At 54.0% G+C, this 19,220-nt stretch overlaps 1 protein-coding gene across 1 annotated transcript in view; it reads right to left on the bottom strand.

The window, feature by feature from the left end:
- Positions 1-317: 317 nt before the first annotated feature.
- The window catches only part of MYO18B (myosin XVIIIB), a 60,519-nt gene continuing 41,616 nt past the window's right edge, over positions 318-19,220 (bottom strand). Inside the window, exons 39-43 of the mRNA XM_015888744.2 lie at positions 12,069-12,202; positions 9,135-9,176; positions 8,045-8,218; positions 2,536-3,806; positions 318-586 (exon numbers count right to left, since the gene is read on the bottom strand). Coding sequence (XP_015744230.2) covers positions 2,537-3,806; positions 8,045-8,218; positions 9,135-9,176; positions 12,069-12,202 — 1,620 coding nt within the window. The 3' untranslated portion in view covers positions 318-586; position 2,536. The remainder of the gene's footprint in view (positions 587-2,535; positions 3,807-8,044; positions 8,219-9,134; positions 9,177-12,068; positions 12,203-19,220) is intronic.

Raw genomic sequence — 19,220 nt, forward strand, 5'->3', positions numbered from 1 at the left:
CACATGGAGAAACCCAAAGTCAAGCCTCCCCAGCAGGGTCACTGGATCTCTTGCCAAACCAGACAGGATCCAGGCTGATCTATGCGGGAGAGGAAGGGTGCGGGGTGGCGGGAAGAAAAAAAAGGCATGTAGACAAAACAAGGCCTTCACACTCCTCCGGGCAGCGATGCCAATGGGGCAACATGCCTCCTTTCCAGGAAGGTGCCCATGCGCAGAAGACAGCCCCAGCGCCTTCCGTCCGCTGGCTAGGGGCCACAGGGCCCACGCGGCCTGCTCTGGAGATTCAACTCTGGATCTCAAAAAATGCTGACAGAGGCTCGTCTTCAAGAACCAAAACGTTTTATTTGGAACAAGTCCAAGAGAGCTCCCCAAACAGCTTCTGACAGGTAAGGCCTGCACATCAATCTTTCTCTCTCTCTCTCTCTCTCTCTCTCTCACACACCTAGGCACACACATACACATGCACACACACACGTGGTTGTGCACTGTGGTTCTGGCAGCTCCAGCAGGGGGGAAGCCGTTGTCTACAGAAGAAAACCGTGCTTGCAGATCCATTTTTCTGGCTGCTTCCGACGAAGCCTTGGCCCTGGAGGGAAGAGGAGAGGATGGGTCTGCTTTTCCCCCTCCTTGGCAAGCACCCTGGCTTCAAAAAGTCCCCTCCCTCTTTCCCCCTGCTTGGTTTGCAGTCCAGACCCTCACCCTGACTCACTTCTGAACAGTACCTCGGGGAGTTCCCAAGTCGTGGTACAAACACACTTTGAGAGAGAAAACCACCACAAGCTGACGCCCCGGATTAGAGAAACCCGCTCGGATAAAAGCCACCCCGGAAACGTCACCCAATTTGCACATAAACGAAGAGGACATTTTATTGTCGAAGGCTTTCACGGCCGGCATACGATGGCTGGTGGGGGTCTCCCGGGCTGTGTGGCCGTGGTCTGGAAGTTTGTTTCCTAACGTTTCGCCAGCACCCGTGACCGGCATCTTCGGAGGGCAGGAGCACAGACAGGAGCAGTTCTCCTGGGCACAGAGAGAACCACCACACAGCCCGGGAGACCCACACCAGCCGAAGAGGACATTTGCCTGAGCCGCTCCCATCAAATTTCTTAATTGGCTCTTAATGAGCTCACTTGTCAGCAGAGCAGAAATGCAAAATGCTCCAGCTTGATGCAGCATCCGAAATAAAGTTAGCGAGGGCTGCGAAAGGAGTGGAATCTCCTCATGGTTTCCCATGGATTTGGGGTGGGGGGACGGCTGCAAATGCTACCACCAGCCCTCTCTTGCCCTCAGGTTTTATGGCAGCGGGGGAAATGACAAGCCCTTGAGGCTTGGAGGGGGAACTCAGTGGGCAGCCTGGGGGGCCTGTTGAATCCCAACTGGTTGCACCGAGTCTGTGGGTCGCGTAGAGCTATTTTCTGCTGAGGACCTCTGGCTGGCTTCTCCCCATGTATGATCCTTCAGTGCAAAAGGGTCAGAAGCACCAGAGCCGGGCATGTGTGTGTGACACAATAAAACCACCAGAAATAATGCAAGAGATGCTCTTTCTATCATGACTCCTTCTGGCTGGGTTAAAAGCAAGTCCAGAATTCATCCCGAGTCCACTTCCTCTCCCCCCGCAGCCCCAGAAATCCAAATCTCAGTTTCCTGGGACTGATTTGACGCTCGCGGCCCCAAGCCGCCCCCTCGGGGATGCAGATGGCGGCTCCTATAAAGAAATGTTTTATTAACACAGGCAAGTCGCCTGGCGTTGCTTTAGCAGATTTGATCACAGCAGGGCCCGGGAGAAGTCGGTCCAAAGGAGGCATCACCACAGAAGGCCTTAATTTGTTCCAAGCACTTAACGACAGCGGTGGAGGAAGGGCTCAAGAGCCGGCATTGCCACCTGGCTCTGGGCTGTCACATCCCTGAGGAAATCCAGCACTGCCTCTGGGTTGGCTGACTGTCTCTCCAGGCTGGGGTGGGGAGAGCGCTATAGCAAAGCAGCACCCCAACATCGAGCACCCCCTAAGACCTTTGCTGGCTGACTCACCCCCCAACAAGATGGGAAAGCAATGCTAAAGGAGCCGTGGAGACCCAGAAGTTGCGCGCATGTTCAGGGGAGAGTTGCAAGACCTGAGGAGGGCCCCACCTGAGGAGCCTCCAGAACTGAGAAGAGCTTCCCTCATCTAAGGCTGAGGAAGGAAGCCTCCTCTGGGTCCGGGCCGGGGAAAATGGCTTAGCTGACCTTGAAGAATGGGGGGAATGCTGCTTCCCAGGGTCCTTTGAAATGTTGGGGTATCAAACCAGGCAGCATCTACATGCAAAGCAAGTCCCACTCCTTGAATTCCTTCTCTAGGGACCCACCTGCAGACCATCAGCACGATGGTGTGAACTAGAGATTTCCACTAAATGGCCCAACCATCACCTTGGGCCCAAGGAGAAGGCCCTGAGGTTTGGACAGTCCATCCATTTCATCACTTGGTGGGGACAAAAGTCAACATTCACCAAGCAGGAAATGTGTCTAGGACTGACCGATCTTTCAAGGGGTCTACACTTTACCTTACTCTTTTCCAAGGTACTTCATCATGATACTGGTTACATCATCTTCTTTCCCTTCAGCCTCAGACCGTGGGTCAACTTTAGCACCTTCAGTGCTTCCTTTCCCCACACATCCTTCCCCTTCCTGCCTTTGGATTTTAGGCCGACACTTGATGCTGTCAGCACTTTTGAAAGACATCACTGAGCCAGAGGAAGAAGATGAGTCAGAGAGATTTCCACGGTCCTCTTTAGATTTCGACTGTGGAGATAAAATGGTCTTTATCTCAGATAAGAAGGTGCGGTGAGGGGTGACTTGGTCTTCAAAATGGACACTCAAGGGCCGCTGTCCATCCTTCTTCTCCTTGGGACCTCTAGGCAAGCTATTGGTAGACTGGGCTTTTCGGATGGCTGGGAGAAAGTCATCTAAGTCAGCATCTGTTTTTCGCTCGTAACTTAGTGTTGGTATTTTCCAAGAAAATGGATCCTTTCCTTCACTTGGAATCTCACCCAATCTCTTGCTTTGGAACATCAGAGGTTCTTTCCCAAAATCCATGCTTTCTTCCAAAGATGGCTCCAGGCAACTTCTCCATGGCCTTAGTCGTGATGTGCTGACTATGTCTTCACCCAGGATTGGAGAGCCAAGTTTTGGGTAAGTGTCATCTATATTCTGAACAAGGGAGTCATAGGAGCCAAATCTGGAGGCCCTTTTCAGAGCTGGGGAGAGAGATGGCCGTACCATGCAATCTGATGAGTTGCTTCTCAAATTGGAGGAGCGAACCAGGTCAACTCCAGGATTTGCACCAAGGTCATCCAGGCTTATTTGAAAATCTTCATTGTCCTTCAAAGTCCTACATCTTCTTAGGAAGGAAGCCCCTGTTGTTTGGTAAATGGGCAAAGAGGAGGCCTCATCCAAAGGCTCTTTTTCTTTCAATCTTTTTCTCCGCAGCTCTTCAATGTACTCAGAAAGTGCAGAGGAGGAGCGGGACAGCTTATCCTCTGCCAAAGGAGATATTCTTCTGTTCAGAGAAGGAGATAAAGGACTTGGAAACTTCTCTTCAGCTGCTGCTGGAGAGGACATCTGCCTCACTGCAGATGGTGACACAGCATCTAATTTGGGGGTGCTGTCAAATCCCTCCTTGCAAATGGGCTTCCCATATTCACGTCTCAGAGGGCCAATGGAAGGACTTTCAGCTTTGCTGGGAGCAGAGTCCCCTGTGCATCTTCCATATTCCTTTCTTTTTGCATTCAGCGTTGGCATTGGCTGCCAGCTTTTCTCTAGGTCCTTGTTCACCCTATGAGGAAAAAAGTTGAAAAAGAAACTCTGAGCTGGACATTACACAAAGGCCCCATCTCCACAGTCGCCGGAGTTAAAAGAGCAAACAAGACAAACAAACCCTGCATAGGAAGGACATTTAACACTGACATTAGAAGCTGCTGCTTCCCCGTCTTGTGGAATGCAGTTCTTGGTCCTCACTCAGCTAGACCCAGGCGCAGAGCCCATTTCTCTCCCTCCAGCGTTTGCTCACGAACGCTGCAGGACCAGCGGAAGAGAGAAGTGCACCCAGATGGGCAGAAAAGGGACCCAAATCCATCCCTGCTTGACCCCGAACAGCGCTGATCCCAAACTGAGTTTGCCAGGGAGCTGGGGGGCGGGGGGGGGGCTCAATTTCAGAACGCCTTTTCCTCCTGAAAGGCAGGCGTTAAAAAACCTCTTGAATGGGGAAAGGAAGGGAGAAAGACCCTGCTGTAAAATTGCAAGGGACTCTTCTTTTTCCTAGCTTTCGCTCTGCTTTGAGAGAGACAGTCGTTAAAACATTTAGGCTTGACAATAATAAACCATTCTCGCTAAGGAGAAGGGATCCCATTGCCATAGCAACCTCACACCAGCCTGTAATCTCGCAAAGTCAAGACCTCGGCCAGGTTGACCTGAAATGAAATCTAGCCAGAGAAATCTCTCAGGACGATCTCTCCATCCATCCATCTCTCCATCCATCCATCCATCCATCCATCCATCCATCCATCCATCCATCCCCTTGGGAAAGAAAGGGGCCTTTGGAAGGTCTTGGGCAAAGAGTCCAGCTCCTGAAGACCCCCTTCCAGCCATGTGGGGAGGTGACCAAGCCGCGACGGGGCAGCCTCAGTTTTCAAGGACAGCCCAGACCTACCCTCAGCTGGTCTCAAATCCATGATGGAAAGAGAGGGATTCTTGGGCCAGCCTCAGTCAACTCATGACTTGCCCTTATAAGACATGCCTACAAATCAGTAATTCAACCGCGCCCTTCCACAATTCTGCTACCATCCCAACAAAACGAGCTGAAATGGTGGGAAGAGGCAGCCCTGCCATGCTACTTGCAAACCGCTCCTCCTTTAAGGCAGGGCCATTCCTCTGTGCCCGACTCTCAGAGAGCCAGGTTCCGCTTAGACAAAGGCACCTGGCAGCCCTGCAAACGGAGGGGTGGTGCAGAAGGATTTTTGCCTTGAAAGCTCCTGCAAACTCCTCCAGGTTAGTCACAAAAGCCCCATGCCACCCACGGGCGGGCTTGGTGGGACTCGTGCACCTCCTGCTGCAATCCCCCCCCCATCTGCTCCCGCCTTGCATCACTTGCTTTTCTGGCTCCCTCCTCGCCAAAGACTGACACAGCCTGGATCTGTTTCTCCTGCCCGCCTGGCGCCCATACTCTGAGCATCACAGAGCTTGTTTACGGCACCTTTACAACAAAGGAAAGGATGCCCTTGATTTGCACACCCCTCCTTTATCTCCAACAGTGCCTGGGCTGTTTTGAGGGGCAGGGGGAGAGGTAGCATCACAACGGGGTGTAAAAAGACATCAGAACCAATTACAGACAGTGACTGGGCTCAGATGCCAGCCTTTGGACGTTGGCCTTGCACAAGTACCAGTCATGCCAGGAGCTCCCGTGCCCCTTCTGGAAGCCCCAGGGGCTTGAACTTTGCTTTGCTGTAGGTCCAGCCTCCGAGGCCAGGCAACGCTTGCCGTGCTTATGAAAGCCAAGGCGGTCCAGGGCGGAAACTCTCGGCACCTTTGTTGCCTTAGAAACCAGTTCAGGCCTCAGCAGATCCAAGAGGGAGCCTGTGTGTGTGTGCGTGTGCGTGCGCGTAAAGAACAGATCCCCCATCTTCTCTCTCTTCCAGTCTATCAAAGGGACCAGCAGGAGACCGGGCAGAAGAGAGACCCAGGGCTTTCCTTGCTATCAAAAGCCTTTCAAACGCAGAATGCTTGCCGTAGACCGATCCAAACGGATGGCACGTTGCTTCCAATTGCAAGCTCTGCCTTCTCCCAGATTCACTCCTCTGCGACCGAGGAGGAGACCCTTGCTCAGAGGCCCCAGCAGGACAGTGCTCTGTGCTGCCCGGCCATGGCAACACTCCTCCTGCCCAGCTAATGGGCCGACATCACCAAGCCCGCCCGCAGATGGGCACAGGGGACCTACCACCCGCCCAAGGGAAACCACCAGCAACTGGGAATCCTTGCAGGAGCTGCCAAGGGAAGCGGGAGAAGCTCGGGAGGCGCCCATTCAAGAGGCTGGCAGCCGATCCAGGCAGGCCTTAATTCCCCACAATCGATGGCTTGGGGGCCTAGCCAGACCCCTTCCCACCTTACAGGTTTGTCGTAAGGGCCACCTCCAAGGCGGCTGGCTTTGGACAAACACGCAGGGGACCCTCACAGCCCAGCTTCTTAGGGAGAGAAGCAGCTTCCTCGGGCAATGCGGTTCACGTGACCGAGGAGCAGCTCCCGTGTCCTGAGGCGGAAGAGGACTTTCTCGACACGTGCTCCGTGCCCTTCAATCTAACGAGCGGGAAAAGCAAAAATGGCCTCCAAATACCGCAGTAGCTTTCTTCTGTCTCTTTTTTCCTCCCCAGGTTTTTTTAAGGGAACCTCTAGTGGGAGAATCTGAAAGCATCCTGAAGCCAAATAGGATTTTTGCAGTGTGCAATCTGCACCAAAGCAAATGATATACAACAGTAATTAGTGAAGATTACACAGCAATTAGGATGATTATTATGCTTATGCTAGTGGAAATAATTTATGCAATAATATCTGTTCTTGAATTGAAGCATAGAGCATGTCCAGAGACAAAAGGATAGGAGCCGTAATTGCAGGGAGGGATGGACCAGGCTGAAGCACCAGAGAGAAGAAAAGCCGGTCGTTGCTGTCGCGAAATGCCAGCATTTCCTGGGATACCACCTGGCTTCAGCGCTCTGGTGGCACCAGGAAATTCAGGACACATGTCTGCCAGCTGCTGCCAGATCTTTCTCCAGAGGCTGGTAAGACTGTTCTGCTTCAGTTCCTGCAAGAGGGAGGCTGACTCAAAGAGGAATGGCAGAGCTGCTGCGCCTCGCACCAAAAAGGGCCCCCAGCAGGCCCGCCTTAGTTTTGCTTCTGTTCCCAACTGTCCTGCCCAGGCACGAAGCTGAACTCTCCGAACAGGGCATTCTCTCTTCAAACCACTCCAGGAGTCTTCTCCTGCTTGAAGTAAAAGTGTGGCCTCTTTCTTCCAATCATAGTCAGTCAGGAGCACCCTTCTAGCTTTGATCTTCTGCTGCCCCACCACGTGGGCATCGCAGAAGTCACCTTCCAGCCCCTTCACCGAGGCCCCCCAGTGTCTCCTGCACTGGAAAATCACTCCGGTGGACCCTTCCTTCTCAGGAGCTCTCACGCACAACTTCTTTCAGCTGACTAGGGAATTTCCTATATGCCTTCACATCCTCTGTATCATGCAAACCTTTCAAAACTGCATTGACCCCTCTGAACGTTCATAGCACAGCAAATATTAGGAACGTAATAAAGAGGCATGGTTGCTGAGATAAATCCAGCTAAAGTTTCTTGAAGCTGATTCCCTTTTGCAGAGTGTACTTCCAGACAGAGAGCCACAATTATATTTGCCAGAAAGAGGAAGCAAGCACGTCTCCGACTTAGCCCTCGCCAGTACACCCTGGAAGGTGCAGACAGAGTGGGGGAAGCCAGCAGCTAACAGAAGAAGCCCCCCAGCTCCCCCAGGCCTTTTCAGAGTTCAAACGATGGGAGCAGCGCTCCTTGGAAAGGCAACCTGTGCCTTCCCGGGAGCAGATCTGTTCCAAGAGCCTCTGCTCTCTGCTGAGGTGGGCCCTGTGAAAGGATTACAGGGGCTTACATCCAGCGCGTTTCTTCCTGAAAGGACTTCCAACCTTTACAAGAGCTAAATATCAGCCAGCGCTCCGCACTCTGAGTCAACACCACCCCGGGAAGCCTCTGAACAGCCGGAATAGGCCACGGATTTAGACGTCTCAGGCTGTCGGTGGAAAAGAGGGGCTTGTCTGCTCCCCTTCCAGAGAGGCACCCCACGCACAGAGGTGGCAGAGGCTGTGGGTCAGACAAAACAACCCTGCCAGCATCCTGCTCTTGGCAGGGACAAAGTGAGACTCCCCTGAAGCTGAGAGTGGGGCAGAGCCCCTCCGTGGGACCCAGCCTCCAGAGGCAAACTGCCTTGGCCAGGGAGGCCCAAGGCCCCACCGCCCCCTTCGAGGCCCTCACCTCAGGCCTTGGGTGCTCCGGCTGTCGACGGAGAGCTGAGACGTGCTTCCAGCCAGACTGGGAGCGGATGGAGAAGTCCAGCCTGACGCCGTCTCCAACCAGGACCTGACACTTCCCTCAGATTCCAGATTTAAGCTCAGTGTTGAACTTGAGCCCAAACTCAACTGACTGCCCCTGCGAGGAGAAGAAGAAGAAGAAGAACGGGAAAGCTGGTCTCCTCCGAGGAAGACATGGGCGGTCCCCTTACAGCCAGAGCCAGCGTAAGGTAGCCACGCGGGAGACAACCCCAGGCTCTGACAACTGCCGCATCTGAAAGGTCCCCCCGCCCCGCAAATTCGGGCTGGGAGTCAGGCAACATATACGTTGAATGAATTATGATGATGATGATTTAAGCTGCTGAGTCCAAGAAACCTCTCGGCCAGAGAGGGGCTTTTGGGCAGAAGACTTGCAAACTGGAGCAAAACCCCTTGGACTAAACATCAAGTGAGTGAACACTGGTGTTTCTCAACCTCAGCAACTTTAAGCTGTGTGGACTTCAACTCCCAGAATTCCCCAGCCAGCATGCTGTATCTTTTGAGGCCCCTCATGCTGGCTGGGGAATTCTGGGAGCTGAAGTCCACACAGCTTAAAGTTGCTGAGGTTGAGAAACACTGATCTGTGCAATGGCATCCCGTAACAGCTAACGCGGACCCTTCTGCTAACTGCATGGGAATTGCTGTGTTCAAGGCACACCCACCATCGCCCACAGACACATCCCCAGCCACTCTCCTGAGTGTGCACCTTAAAAAAAAAAGAAAGCAGAACTTTTTTGGCCAATGAACTCCTCCATCTCTGCCTGAGCTACCAAGAGAAACGGAAACCTCTCCTCCGTTTATTCTCCATTAGCAGGGAGAAGCTGCTAATAGGCAGAGCGTTTGGGAAGAGCAGTCTGAATTCTGAATAAATCCAAAAATCTATGAAAAGCTAATCGGTCCCTCCTTTCTATTGGCTTCCTCTCAGCAAACCCTATTTTTCACAGCTGCTAATCAATGGGCTTTATTCTGCAGTCACCCATCAGCCCCAGCCAGGCACCCCCTTCAGGTTGACTTACGTCTCCTGCCGTGAATTGAGGGAATCCCGGGCCGTCTGGACGCTGGAAGGAAGGAGAAATCTGTCAGGGTTCCTCATGACAGGCTGCCCCCTCCCCAGGGCCCCAGGGAAACCAGGATCAGGCCTTGTCAGAGGAGTTTGAGGCCCCCTGGGATCCATGATAGACAACCCCAGGTCTTGAACTGCCGTCAGGTGGGACAAAGTCAGCCAGGGCTGAACCTCCACTCCTGCACCAACTTCCTTCAGAGCAAAATCACAAACGCCTCAACCCAGCAGAGGAATAGGCATTCCTAATGACCTCCTTTGTAAAAGAATTGGGGGAGCAAATGCTGCTCTTCTCAGGCACTCTCAGCTTCACACAGAAAAATGGCAGATCCTGGAATTGCTTCCTACATACGTGCTCTTGAAATACATTCACTCACCAACATACGTGCGGTGAAATTGAGACCCATTCTAAACATGTCATTTCTCATGCACAAAAGCCCGCAGAGGCCTTGACCTCTCACTGGGGGGCCTCATCTAGGTCCAGAGGACAACCAGAGCTTTCTCATCAGGTGAACAGATTGCAACCCCCCTTGGCATTTGGGAGGGCGAGGCTGCAGGGAGAGGCAAGATCCTGCTATGAAAAGCAGCACCATTCCCACGAGAGGAACCCCTGCACTGAGCAAAGGGCTCCTACCGGAGAGAGACACCTAGGCTTAACATCTGAGGACAGAACTGGGGGAGAAATGCCTGCAGGATGGGAGCCCCCTCCACTAAGTCTGCTTCTGCTAGACCTGCACATCGCCTGCCAGCAGAAAGACACATGCCCTGGAGCCGTCAGGATAAGAAATGCCCAGGCAGATGGGTTCTAAAGAGCTGGGGGAGTATTTCCGACAAGGCTGCAGAAACGGGGAAGGGGGGCAGGGGGCATAGGCTGGCACCTTGGCAATTTCATTGTGATGGCCAAGGCCAACCCTGACAGAGCCGCATCAGTTCAGGAAGAGGCTGGAGAACAAACAGCTGTGATTTCTGGCATGCAGAACTTCCAGGCAGCCCCCGCCCCAGGGCTGCCCTCCTGGGGGGAAGGCTGAGCCAGCACTGGATAATCAGCCAGGAAGGGCAAGGGCATGGTACCCTCTCAGCAGGTAGCCGAGGGAATTTCCCAGTCCGGGAAAACAGATTCCCACTTCTGGCATCAATGATGGCTTTTCAGGTTTTGCAGTGCACTCCTCCCCACCCCCCAGTCTTGGGAATCTCGCCTTGTAGGGTGGAGCCTTAGAATGACTCTCCCAGGGCAGGAATTTCAAAAGGGGCTCCTGTTTTTTTTAAAAAATAGATGCTTTTTTTTTTCATTTGAAAATTCAGATGCGGTCAAATTTTTTTCTGTATGGAGTTTATAAACAATTGGATGTTGGCATTATTAACGCTAGATAAACTGACCTGTGGCTCTCTCTCTCCCCCCTCAAAACCTGAGTCTGAAGTGAGTGAAAATGAGCCGTCATGCAGAGTTGCTAATGCTCCATTAACATGCTTAATCATTGCTATTACCAAGGAAAATTATTCTGTGAATTACGCTAACATCAACACATCAGAGAAATCAACGGGCAATGGCTTTGACACGAAGGTAACAGCTATTCCACTTCCATCTTCTTGTTACAACCACCAGGAAGGTCCAGTAAATCGTGAAAATATTTTTCTTTCTGGCAACTCAAACCAGCATCTTGGTCTGAACTATCAGCCCCTCGAGCATGCAGACAGGAAGGGGAGTCTCTCCAAATAACATAGCTCTCTACAGATGTGACCCCCAAATACTGAGCCCCTCAGTATTTTTTGCAATCCTCCCCCCTTCCCCCCAGCCCTAGCTCCAAGTTACCAACTTGCCTTGTTGCACTAATCTGATTGAAGCAGACAGGAGGAGGTCAGCGCATGACTGTCTGTGGCAAGGACCGTGCTGGCTGGGCCAGCACATACCACGCTTCCCTCTTCCTCCAGCTTCCATTTCAGTCACGCTCCGCAGCTCAGCAAGGTTCACATCACAATCAACCCAGTCTTTACATGCACACTCGTCGTCTGCTTTTGAAAAAGATTCCTTTGTGGTTTTGGCTCCTGGGATCAATTCCCTTTCCTGTTCATTGCGCAAACCCCAGAGCTGGAGAACAGGAAGGTTGGGGGCAGTCGACGAGAGAAACAGTGAAACTGCACTGGGAAAACAGAGGCCCTATGTTTGGGCTTGCTTTCCCCAAGCCTCCTGCTGCAGACAGCCATCACACTTCGTCGCTAAGAAAATGACCGAATTTCAAGGAAACACACTTTGGAATATAGCTTGGCATTAAGCAGAGGCCTCGAAAGAATGGAATCAGAGCTAGCCAAAGAAACGCCTGGGGGGTGATGCGACCCCAGGCCCACTCCCTAACCCACAGATCCCAGGATGCAGGATGTGGCCCAGCCACAGGGACTGGGCAGAGACACCTATCCAAGGACACTTCTAAGCTCCTTAAGAAGACAAAGGTGGACCACTTGCTGCACAGTAATGACATTTCCAGAGTATTTTCAGCTGAAAGGAAATGCCAGGCTGGTCTAGATTCTGGAACCAGTTATCAAGCCTTCCCCGAAAGTATGTGTGTAGGGGGGTAACTTCTACTGCACCCCAATAGCAGTTGGGAGGAGGGTTCTTGCAGCACCCGGGAAACTCTACTTCCTGGGCCCTGTCCATGGTGCTGAAACCGCCTCAGCGGTGCAAAGGGGCAGAGTGGCACCTCTCGGTTCACCCAGGCCCTGACCCAGGCCCCAGAGCAGATTTCCACCTGTTTTAGCCAGCGCCATGGCTACCTGCCTTAGGAAAGCCAAAAGCCTGGAAAAAGATCCGCCCATGGCCGGAAATCTGTAAAATTGGAGGGGAAAGACGAGCCAGGACAGAGGTGGGCTGGAAAGCCGGCCTCCTTGGCGCACTCACCTCTCCGTCTCGCTCTCATCGCTCGACTGCACTTCTTCCAAAGCCACCTGCAGGTCCGCAATGCGCCGGATCGAGGTTTCCAGGTCTGCCTGCAAAGTCTGCCGTACCGCCGAGAGCTCGTCCACTTGCTTCTCCTGAGGAAAGGGGAGTGGGTTTCAGGGCGGCCGGAGGCCAGGCAGGTAGGCTGACTCCCACTCAGAACAAGGCTGTGGGGCCTTTGCATCTATTTCATTGATTAACGCAGAGAGACAACGCAGAGAGACAACGTTTGACTCTCGGCCAGGTTCACACAACACCCTTAACTAGGTTACTGCATTCACCCATTTTCTGAGTTTAACCCAACGCTGACCATAAATGAACCAAAACGGCTGGTTTGTACAAGCGCTGAAGGTCTGCTCTGCCCTGGAGCAGCAGCGCCCCGGCCGGTTGTCTTTCCAGCCCCCGCTGGCAAGCTTTCCTTGGAAAGCAGCTCTCTGGATCTCTGATCGTCCTGCATTTGCAACAGCCGAATCTCAAGTTTTTATCCTTAGAAAATGGGTTTGGCCACTTCCTCCCCCCCCCAAAAGAGTGGTGAACGTCGCCAGCGTTGCAGAGCCCCGCGATTCCACTTGACTGAGGCTGCCAGCAATGACATGATCACCACGGAGGTGACAAGGAGAGCAAGGCGCCCACACAACCCTGCAGCTCCTGAGAGTAAATCCAAGAAGGCCCAAGGCTGGAGGGCTGGATGAGCCGAAAGAAAACAGGACTGTGGCTTAAAAAAAAAATAGTACAAGAAATGTAGTGTGTGCAAGAGGAAACACTCAGCTCCGAAGGACGCCTTTCGGTTGGAGAACAGCCCAGCAACGCTCCCAATGTGGGAGGGAGGGCAGGAGCACCGAGCAGTGAGCTTCCTTCGGCCGAAAGGCAAATGCCACCACCAGGCCGCACAGAAAGCCAGTGGCCCTCTCGCCCTGGAAGCAAAAATGGAGGTAGCACAGACGGCCAGAAACGTCCCCCCCTCGGCCCTTTCCTGCCTCAGAGAAGGCAGCTTTGCAGGAGAACAGGCTGAACCCAGGACGGGAAGAAACCGAAATCTGTGGCCCCGACGGTTTGCTCAGGGCTGCCTCTTTAGCAGCACGGAGGAGAGCGGCCGGGCCCAAGACGAGGAAGGCCGTGGGGTGGTCAAGAAGAGAGCAAGAGGGCTGCCTCCTCCTTGGAGGCCAGAGCGGGGAGGGAGGCGCCGCGTGGCTTGCCGTCTGGAGGAAGGGGCCGGGAGCCTCCCCCCGGGGCAAAAGCAGGACCCCGGAAGAGCGCCTGCCCCTTCTGTGGTGGCTGGAAGCGCTGGTTGTGGAAGAGCTCTTTAAAGCTGACCCCGTGCGGAAGGGCCGCCTCGCTTACACCAACAGATGCAAACAAGCATGGAAAGATGGCCTCTTCCAGGGAGACCAGCCCAGGGCTCCCCAGGCAGCAGGAGCCATACTTGGACATTTGGAGGGGGGAAATCAAGAAGGCAAACAGACTATTGATCCTAAAGACGCTTGGCCGATAGCAGCCCCCATGAAAACAATTTCCTCACTCCCCGTCTTCCGGGAGCGGAAATTCAAATCTCAGTCCTTCTGCCGGCCAACAGCCGTGGGGCAAAATCCCTTGGCCTGGTTCAGAAATGTCACCCCGCCTGCTCTCCTAACCGGGGGCCGGCGACTGGCGGAAAGGCAGAATTCTCCAGTGCCAGCCCCAGCCGTGCCATCGCTGCCCTCTCTGCTCTTGGCTCGGAGCTCGCTCTCCTTTCTCCCTGCGGTGTCCCTGCTTTCGGAAGGGCGAGCTACAGCCTTCCCAAGCCGTCTCAGGCCCTTGCAAGCAAAGCGGGTGGGAGCAGCATTGGCTGAACCACCGAGGCGTAAACAGGGGGGAGGCCCTGTAGCCGGGACCTAGAAGCAAAGGCCAGCGCTGCGTGGTCTCGCCCTCAAGGGAAAAGGGCCGGGTCTCGCTAGCAGCCTGCGCAACAGCTGGCAGGGACCCAGAGGTCACGCTTGGCGTCAGGCCAGAGCTGGACTCTGGAGCAGACCTGCAAGAAAAGGGGGCAATGGTACAGCCCCCCCATGGATGAAGAGGATTTGTCTGGGTCAGCTTAGCTACGCCCCACCCAGGCCAAACAAGGAATCGGGATGACCACAACAGCAAGGGTTTCACTCTGACCAGCCCGGCGTGGCCGAGGGGGACGGCTCCTCCTTTCCAGCCAGCAGGAGGCCAGGGTTGGCCCTGGGCCTTCCAGATGCTTTGGACCAGCTGTGACTCCAACCTACCAGACATGGGGAAGGTGGCCTGAGCAGCATCTCTGGGCCCCGAACTTTGGGGCCGCTTGGTCTTGAAGCCCCCTGTGCTAGGTGCAACCCCAAGCACAAAACACCCCGCGCAGATGACAGGAGGGTTAAAACAGGCATTCCTCCCCCTCACTGCACCCCACAGGGGCTCCAGGAGGCGAGAAGGGCAGCCCCCGCGAAGAATAAAACCCTGCGCGTGAGCTGTTTCCAGGAACGGGGGGGGCGAACCAGCCATCGGGTATTCTCCTTCTGACTTATTCTTCTCACGTCACAAACGGAAGTCGTTGTGGTGGAAGTGGCGGTGTGCGCGGTTAGGGGCTTGGGGTCGGTTCTGAAAAGGAGCAGCCACCCTTCCCGGAGGCGGCTTCGTATTCAGAAGGCGGGCAGAGCCAGGCTTGTTTCCTCCAGGTGGTTTGGAAACTCGGCATGCTACGTGCGGAGGCGGTCATTGTGCGAATGAGAGATATTTTAATGCCACAGCAGCGAGATATCTGCGTGTGATGACAGGGAGATGGGGCGAGGGGGCTGGCATAATTGCACACTCCTAAAGATATAGTTCTCTCTCCCTCTCTTGCTTTACCCTTTGCTATTTTAAGTATACCTTGCAATCTTCAAGCCTGCTCAGCCCGAAGAATCCCTCTGGAAGGCTGAGGGTGGCCTGAGAGCTTTCATCAGAGACGGCACTTCCCCTCGCCCGCTTTATCCTCCCAGCAATCTTGTGAGGTAGGCCAGTTTAAGATTTTCAGGGAGCTTCCTGGCAAATGGAGTGAGAATTCCACCCGCTCTCAGATTCCTTACTGTTTTTTATTCTTTTAAAATAAATGCAATGCTGCCCTTCGCTTTTTAAAAAAATCCAAAGTTATTCAAAGGCAGTAATCTTAAACTGTCTCCTGTTTCTTATCTTCTTCCAAAGACAATGAGACTTTCATCACAACTTACTGAATAATACACTATCCTTTTTGTGCAAAACTGAGAAAAACCTGCTCCAGGCCCCCTTCTCTCCATTCGCTCGCACGCACGCACGGACCCTTTCAGGAGTGACTCTGGATTAAGTGGCGCTCCGGTTCAACCCCACTTCTCCTTCCAAGAGCAGCAGAAAGGACAGGGAAGCTAAAGAGAAGGGGGCCCTCCAGCCCCGGGGCTCTCCGTCAGGCACTGCTCATTCTTCCCCTCTGCAGGAGCGAGGGGGTCTCCTGCCTCCCTTTCAAGGACGCAGTCTTCCCAAAAGGCCCCCCCCCCGATGGTTGCACCTCACTCATGGGCAGTGGCAGGACAGACAGCAGGGAGCAGGCCGAGGAGAACCGGATTCGGAGGGCGGCCAGCAGCCCCAGCCCGGAGGAGCCGGAGCGGCACCAGTCAACACAGTCCGCCTGCTTATTTCTGTGTCCATTACGAAGACTTCTGGCTCAGCGGACGTGGCGCGAAGCAAGGCTGCTGGCACCTCTGATTGGTGGCGAAACCCTCTCTTCTCCTGTTCTTGGCGCAAAAGCCCCCAACGGCTCCACGCAGCCATTGTTGCCAAGGAAAATGGACTTTCTCTCCTTACGGAGGATGGACGGGGGGCGGGGAACGCAACCAGGCACATCTGAGCAGTGAGCGGCTGCCTTTCTGATGACGGCTGCGGCTCGGACAGGATTGCCAGGCTCCTGCTATTAGTGCCCCCGCATCGACAGCGCTTGCCCAGCCTGGCTAGGAAGGCTTCTCTGCCTTCGTTTCTCTTGGTGACAAACCCAACGGCGTTTCAATTCCTGCACTGATGCGGACACACTTCCACAGGTACGGGGGAACCACTCGGACCCGTGCTTCTGTTGGAAAAGGGCCTCATCCTTTGCAGAGCCCTGTGGCACCTTTCACACGTTTATGACTTACGTTTGCATCAGCAGCATGGGAGACTGACCTCCAGGTGGTGCATTTTACACACACACACACACACACACACACACAGAGCTGTTGCCTGGGGAGGGTCAGAAGAAGAAAGGCGAGACACAAAGATGACCTGCCCATCACAAAGAGGTCGTCAGGTGTGATCACAGACATCCTGCTGCTAGTGCGCAGGGTGGAGGCCCCAGGCGAGCACGGTTCATGCACTGCCTAATCCCCGTGAAGCTACATTTCTTAGCCTTTCCGTGCCGCAAGACCCCCGTCCCCAGGCGGGGATACTCCCCCAACCCAAGGCCTTTCTTTCTTCCTGTTCTGCAGCTCCCTCGAAGGGAACCGGTGGAAACAAAGACAGGGATGGGGCGAGCTCAGAGGCTCACCCCGGGAACCAGCACCCCAGTTCCCAAGGCCGGAAAGCCCCCTGCCTGCTCGGAGCTCCCGGGGCAAACGGTCCGCTCCCCGGGCAAGGCGCTGTCAAGGCCGAGGTAGATTTCTCTCCACCGGACATGGAAGGCCCCTACCTGACGCTCGGGTCTCCAGGGCCACCCCTCACTCCTGGGAAATGGCTAGTCACAAAAGCAGGGAGACCAAACCTCCCTCCTTAACAAAGGAGTGCAGAGCAACGCTGAAGAGAAACATGCTTCCTTTCACAAAGGAGACATGACAGCATCATTGTTTTCACTTACACACAAATTATTTCATTGACATTGTCTCTGGGGAAACAGGATTTTTCATAACGGCGCTCCCAAACCTCGGGAGCAAGATGACTAGGTTTGTGTCTTACATAAAAATGCTTCAACAGTCCCATCTACAATTCAAATTTTAAAAAAAAATCAATTCTGTTGGTGCGCTGATCAAGCCCTCCTAGTCAAACTTAAGCAGTCAAAGAGGAGGCTGGAAATGATTTTGCAGCAGCCAAAGGAGAAGGAAAGCCAACAGCTACCAAAATGGACATCAGATGAGAAGCCCTATTTCTACGGCCAACCTCCCTATAGAAATAACCATAAAACAGCAAAGGGAAAAAATGCCCCAAGAAATGGCACCCAACCTAATGGATTAGGAAAACCTCCCCAGGGCTCCCCGCAGGATTTTTCGCTCATGTTCTCCTCCACTCCAATGGCACATTTGCTCACCTTCCACTCTTGGCACCATCTCACAGCACTATTTGCAGGCAGCCCATTAACACACATCCCTTCAGCGCTGCCGCGAAGTGGAGTCGTGCCTGCTCGATTCGGGCTAGCTGCTGCCAACAGAAACTGCCATCCAGATCCCCTCCTGAACCCAGCGTGAATTGGAGTTAGTCCATCCAACTGAGGAGCTTTGCTCCTCCTCAAGCAAGACATTGTGCAGGCTGGATTACACCTGCCCGTTTCTCACAAATCAGCCCTGAGCTGCAGCCACGCGTGAGCCGAAAATCAAAGCCAATTCAGAGAAACCTCCAACCAGCCGCCGCCCAACTTTCTTTCAAGAACAACTGTGCCTAGCCAGAGATCTGTCCTCAGCAGCCGAGTCTGCCCACAGCCTCCCTTCCTACGGATTCGACTGATTTTAATGGTTCAAATTCATTTTATTTCTGCCACTGAGCGTACTGGGGCTTCTCTCTCTCAGTCTCTATCTTTCTCTACTTGTGAAATGAGAAAGCGCCCGATCCTTTTAAAGGCTCAGGTGAGATGGAGAGGGGAGTCGACGCAGAGCAAGGCCAAGCTGCAACGGGTGGAAGACAATCGTCAGGCCTGACAGGCCGAGAAAGGACCCCGCGCCTTTCCTTCCCGAGACGCATAGAGAAATCAGCTTCCTTCTGCAAAGGAAACGGCCGCCTTGAATCCACTGGCGTGATTTGCTCCCAGCCCTACAGCAGAAACCCAAGGGCTCCCCCGCCCCGCCCCACCCCGCCCCCAACCCACGGCTCGCACTGCAAGGGGGGGACGGGGCCCTTCCACGGAGCTCACAGAATCACTCCTCGGCGGTTCCCTCCGTTGAGTTAGCAGCCAAAGCTGAGAAGCGATTAAGGCAGGCAAAGTGAGAACGGCTTTCGCGAACGGCGAGAAGGAAAGCAGGAAAGCACCAGGCTTCCCGGCGAAGGGCGTTGAGATAACAGCTCCTGCAATTAGGAAGCATGTCTGCTGTCAGGAAGGCCCAGTGGCAGCAGCGCTGCAGCCCACAAGGCGGGAAGGGGGGGGACGACTCTGCTGTTTGTTTATTTCTTGCTCGCTCGGATTCTTTGCTTTGTTAATTTTTGTTCCCTTTTAATATCTCCCCCAGGGGCCTAGGATAAACGAGAGAATTTCTCTTGGCATGTCCTAGCGTAACCTTCAGCATCCCCCCCTTCTCTCTGCAGCTCCACCGCTGCGCTCTTGAGGCAAACAGAGGGGTTGGATCTTAATCACAGGTTGGCGCTACGGCTGTTGCTGTTTTCCTCAGCTGTTCTCCAGTCCTTCAATCGGTGCACAGACCAGGACGATGTGCGGGCAGCTTCCCACCAACTCTCGCGTAAGGATTCAGAACCCTCCCTGCCCCCCCTGGACCTACCCAAGAGTAGACATGATGCTGCTCCCTGCATTTCCTCCGCACATACATTTACCTAGGAATTCCCTTGCACCTGCAAACTGAGCGGTTACCGCAGCAAGGAGGGCGCCAAGCCACTGGAACCCCCCCAGTCTTGCACTGGACAGAAGAGGCCCTCAAGGAGGCTGAGCTGAGCCTGGGAGCCGGAGAGGTGGGGTTCCCTCTGGCAGGAAGGCCCTTCCGCTGCCAGCTTCTCAGGAGGGGCCTCGCGTGACGGGCCTCGGGATCTGGCCCCGTTCACCCGGGAAGAAGTCAGCCCAGCGCAACAGGTGCAAACCACAATTTATGTATTTGCTTGCTAAGAAAAATGGGTCTGCAGCACTCAGGTACACAAACGCACTTGTTGTAAGACGTCTGTGCTATAAACTGTCCTGGGACCTATGGTGCAAGGCAGCATCAACATATT

Source organism: Python bivittatus, unplaced genomic scaffold, assembly GCF_059951505.1.
Source record: "Python bivittatus isolate LINGU-HERP-01145 unplaced genomic scaffold, Pbiv_v1 ctg000100_np1212, whole genome shotgun sequence".
NCBI classification, from domain to species: domain Eukaryota; kingdom Metazoa; phylum Chordata; class Lepidosauria; order Squamata; family Pythonidae; genus Python; species Python bivittatus.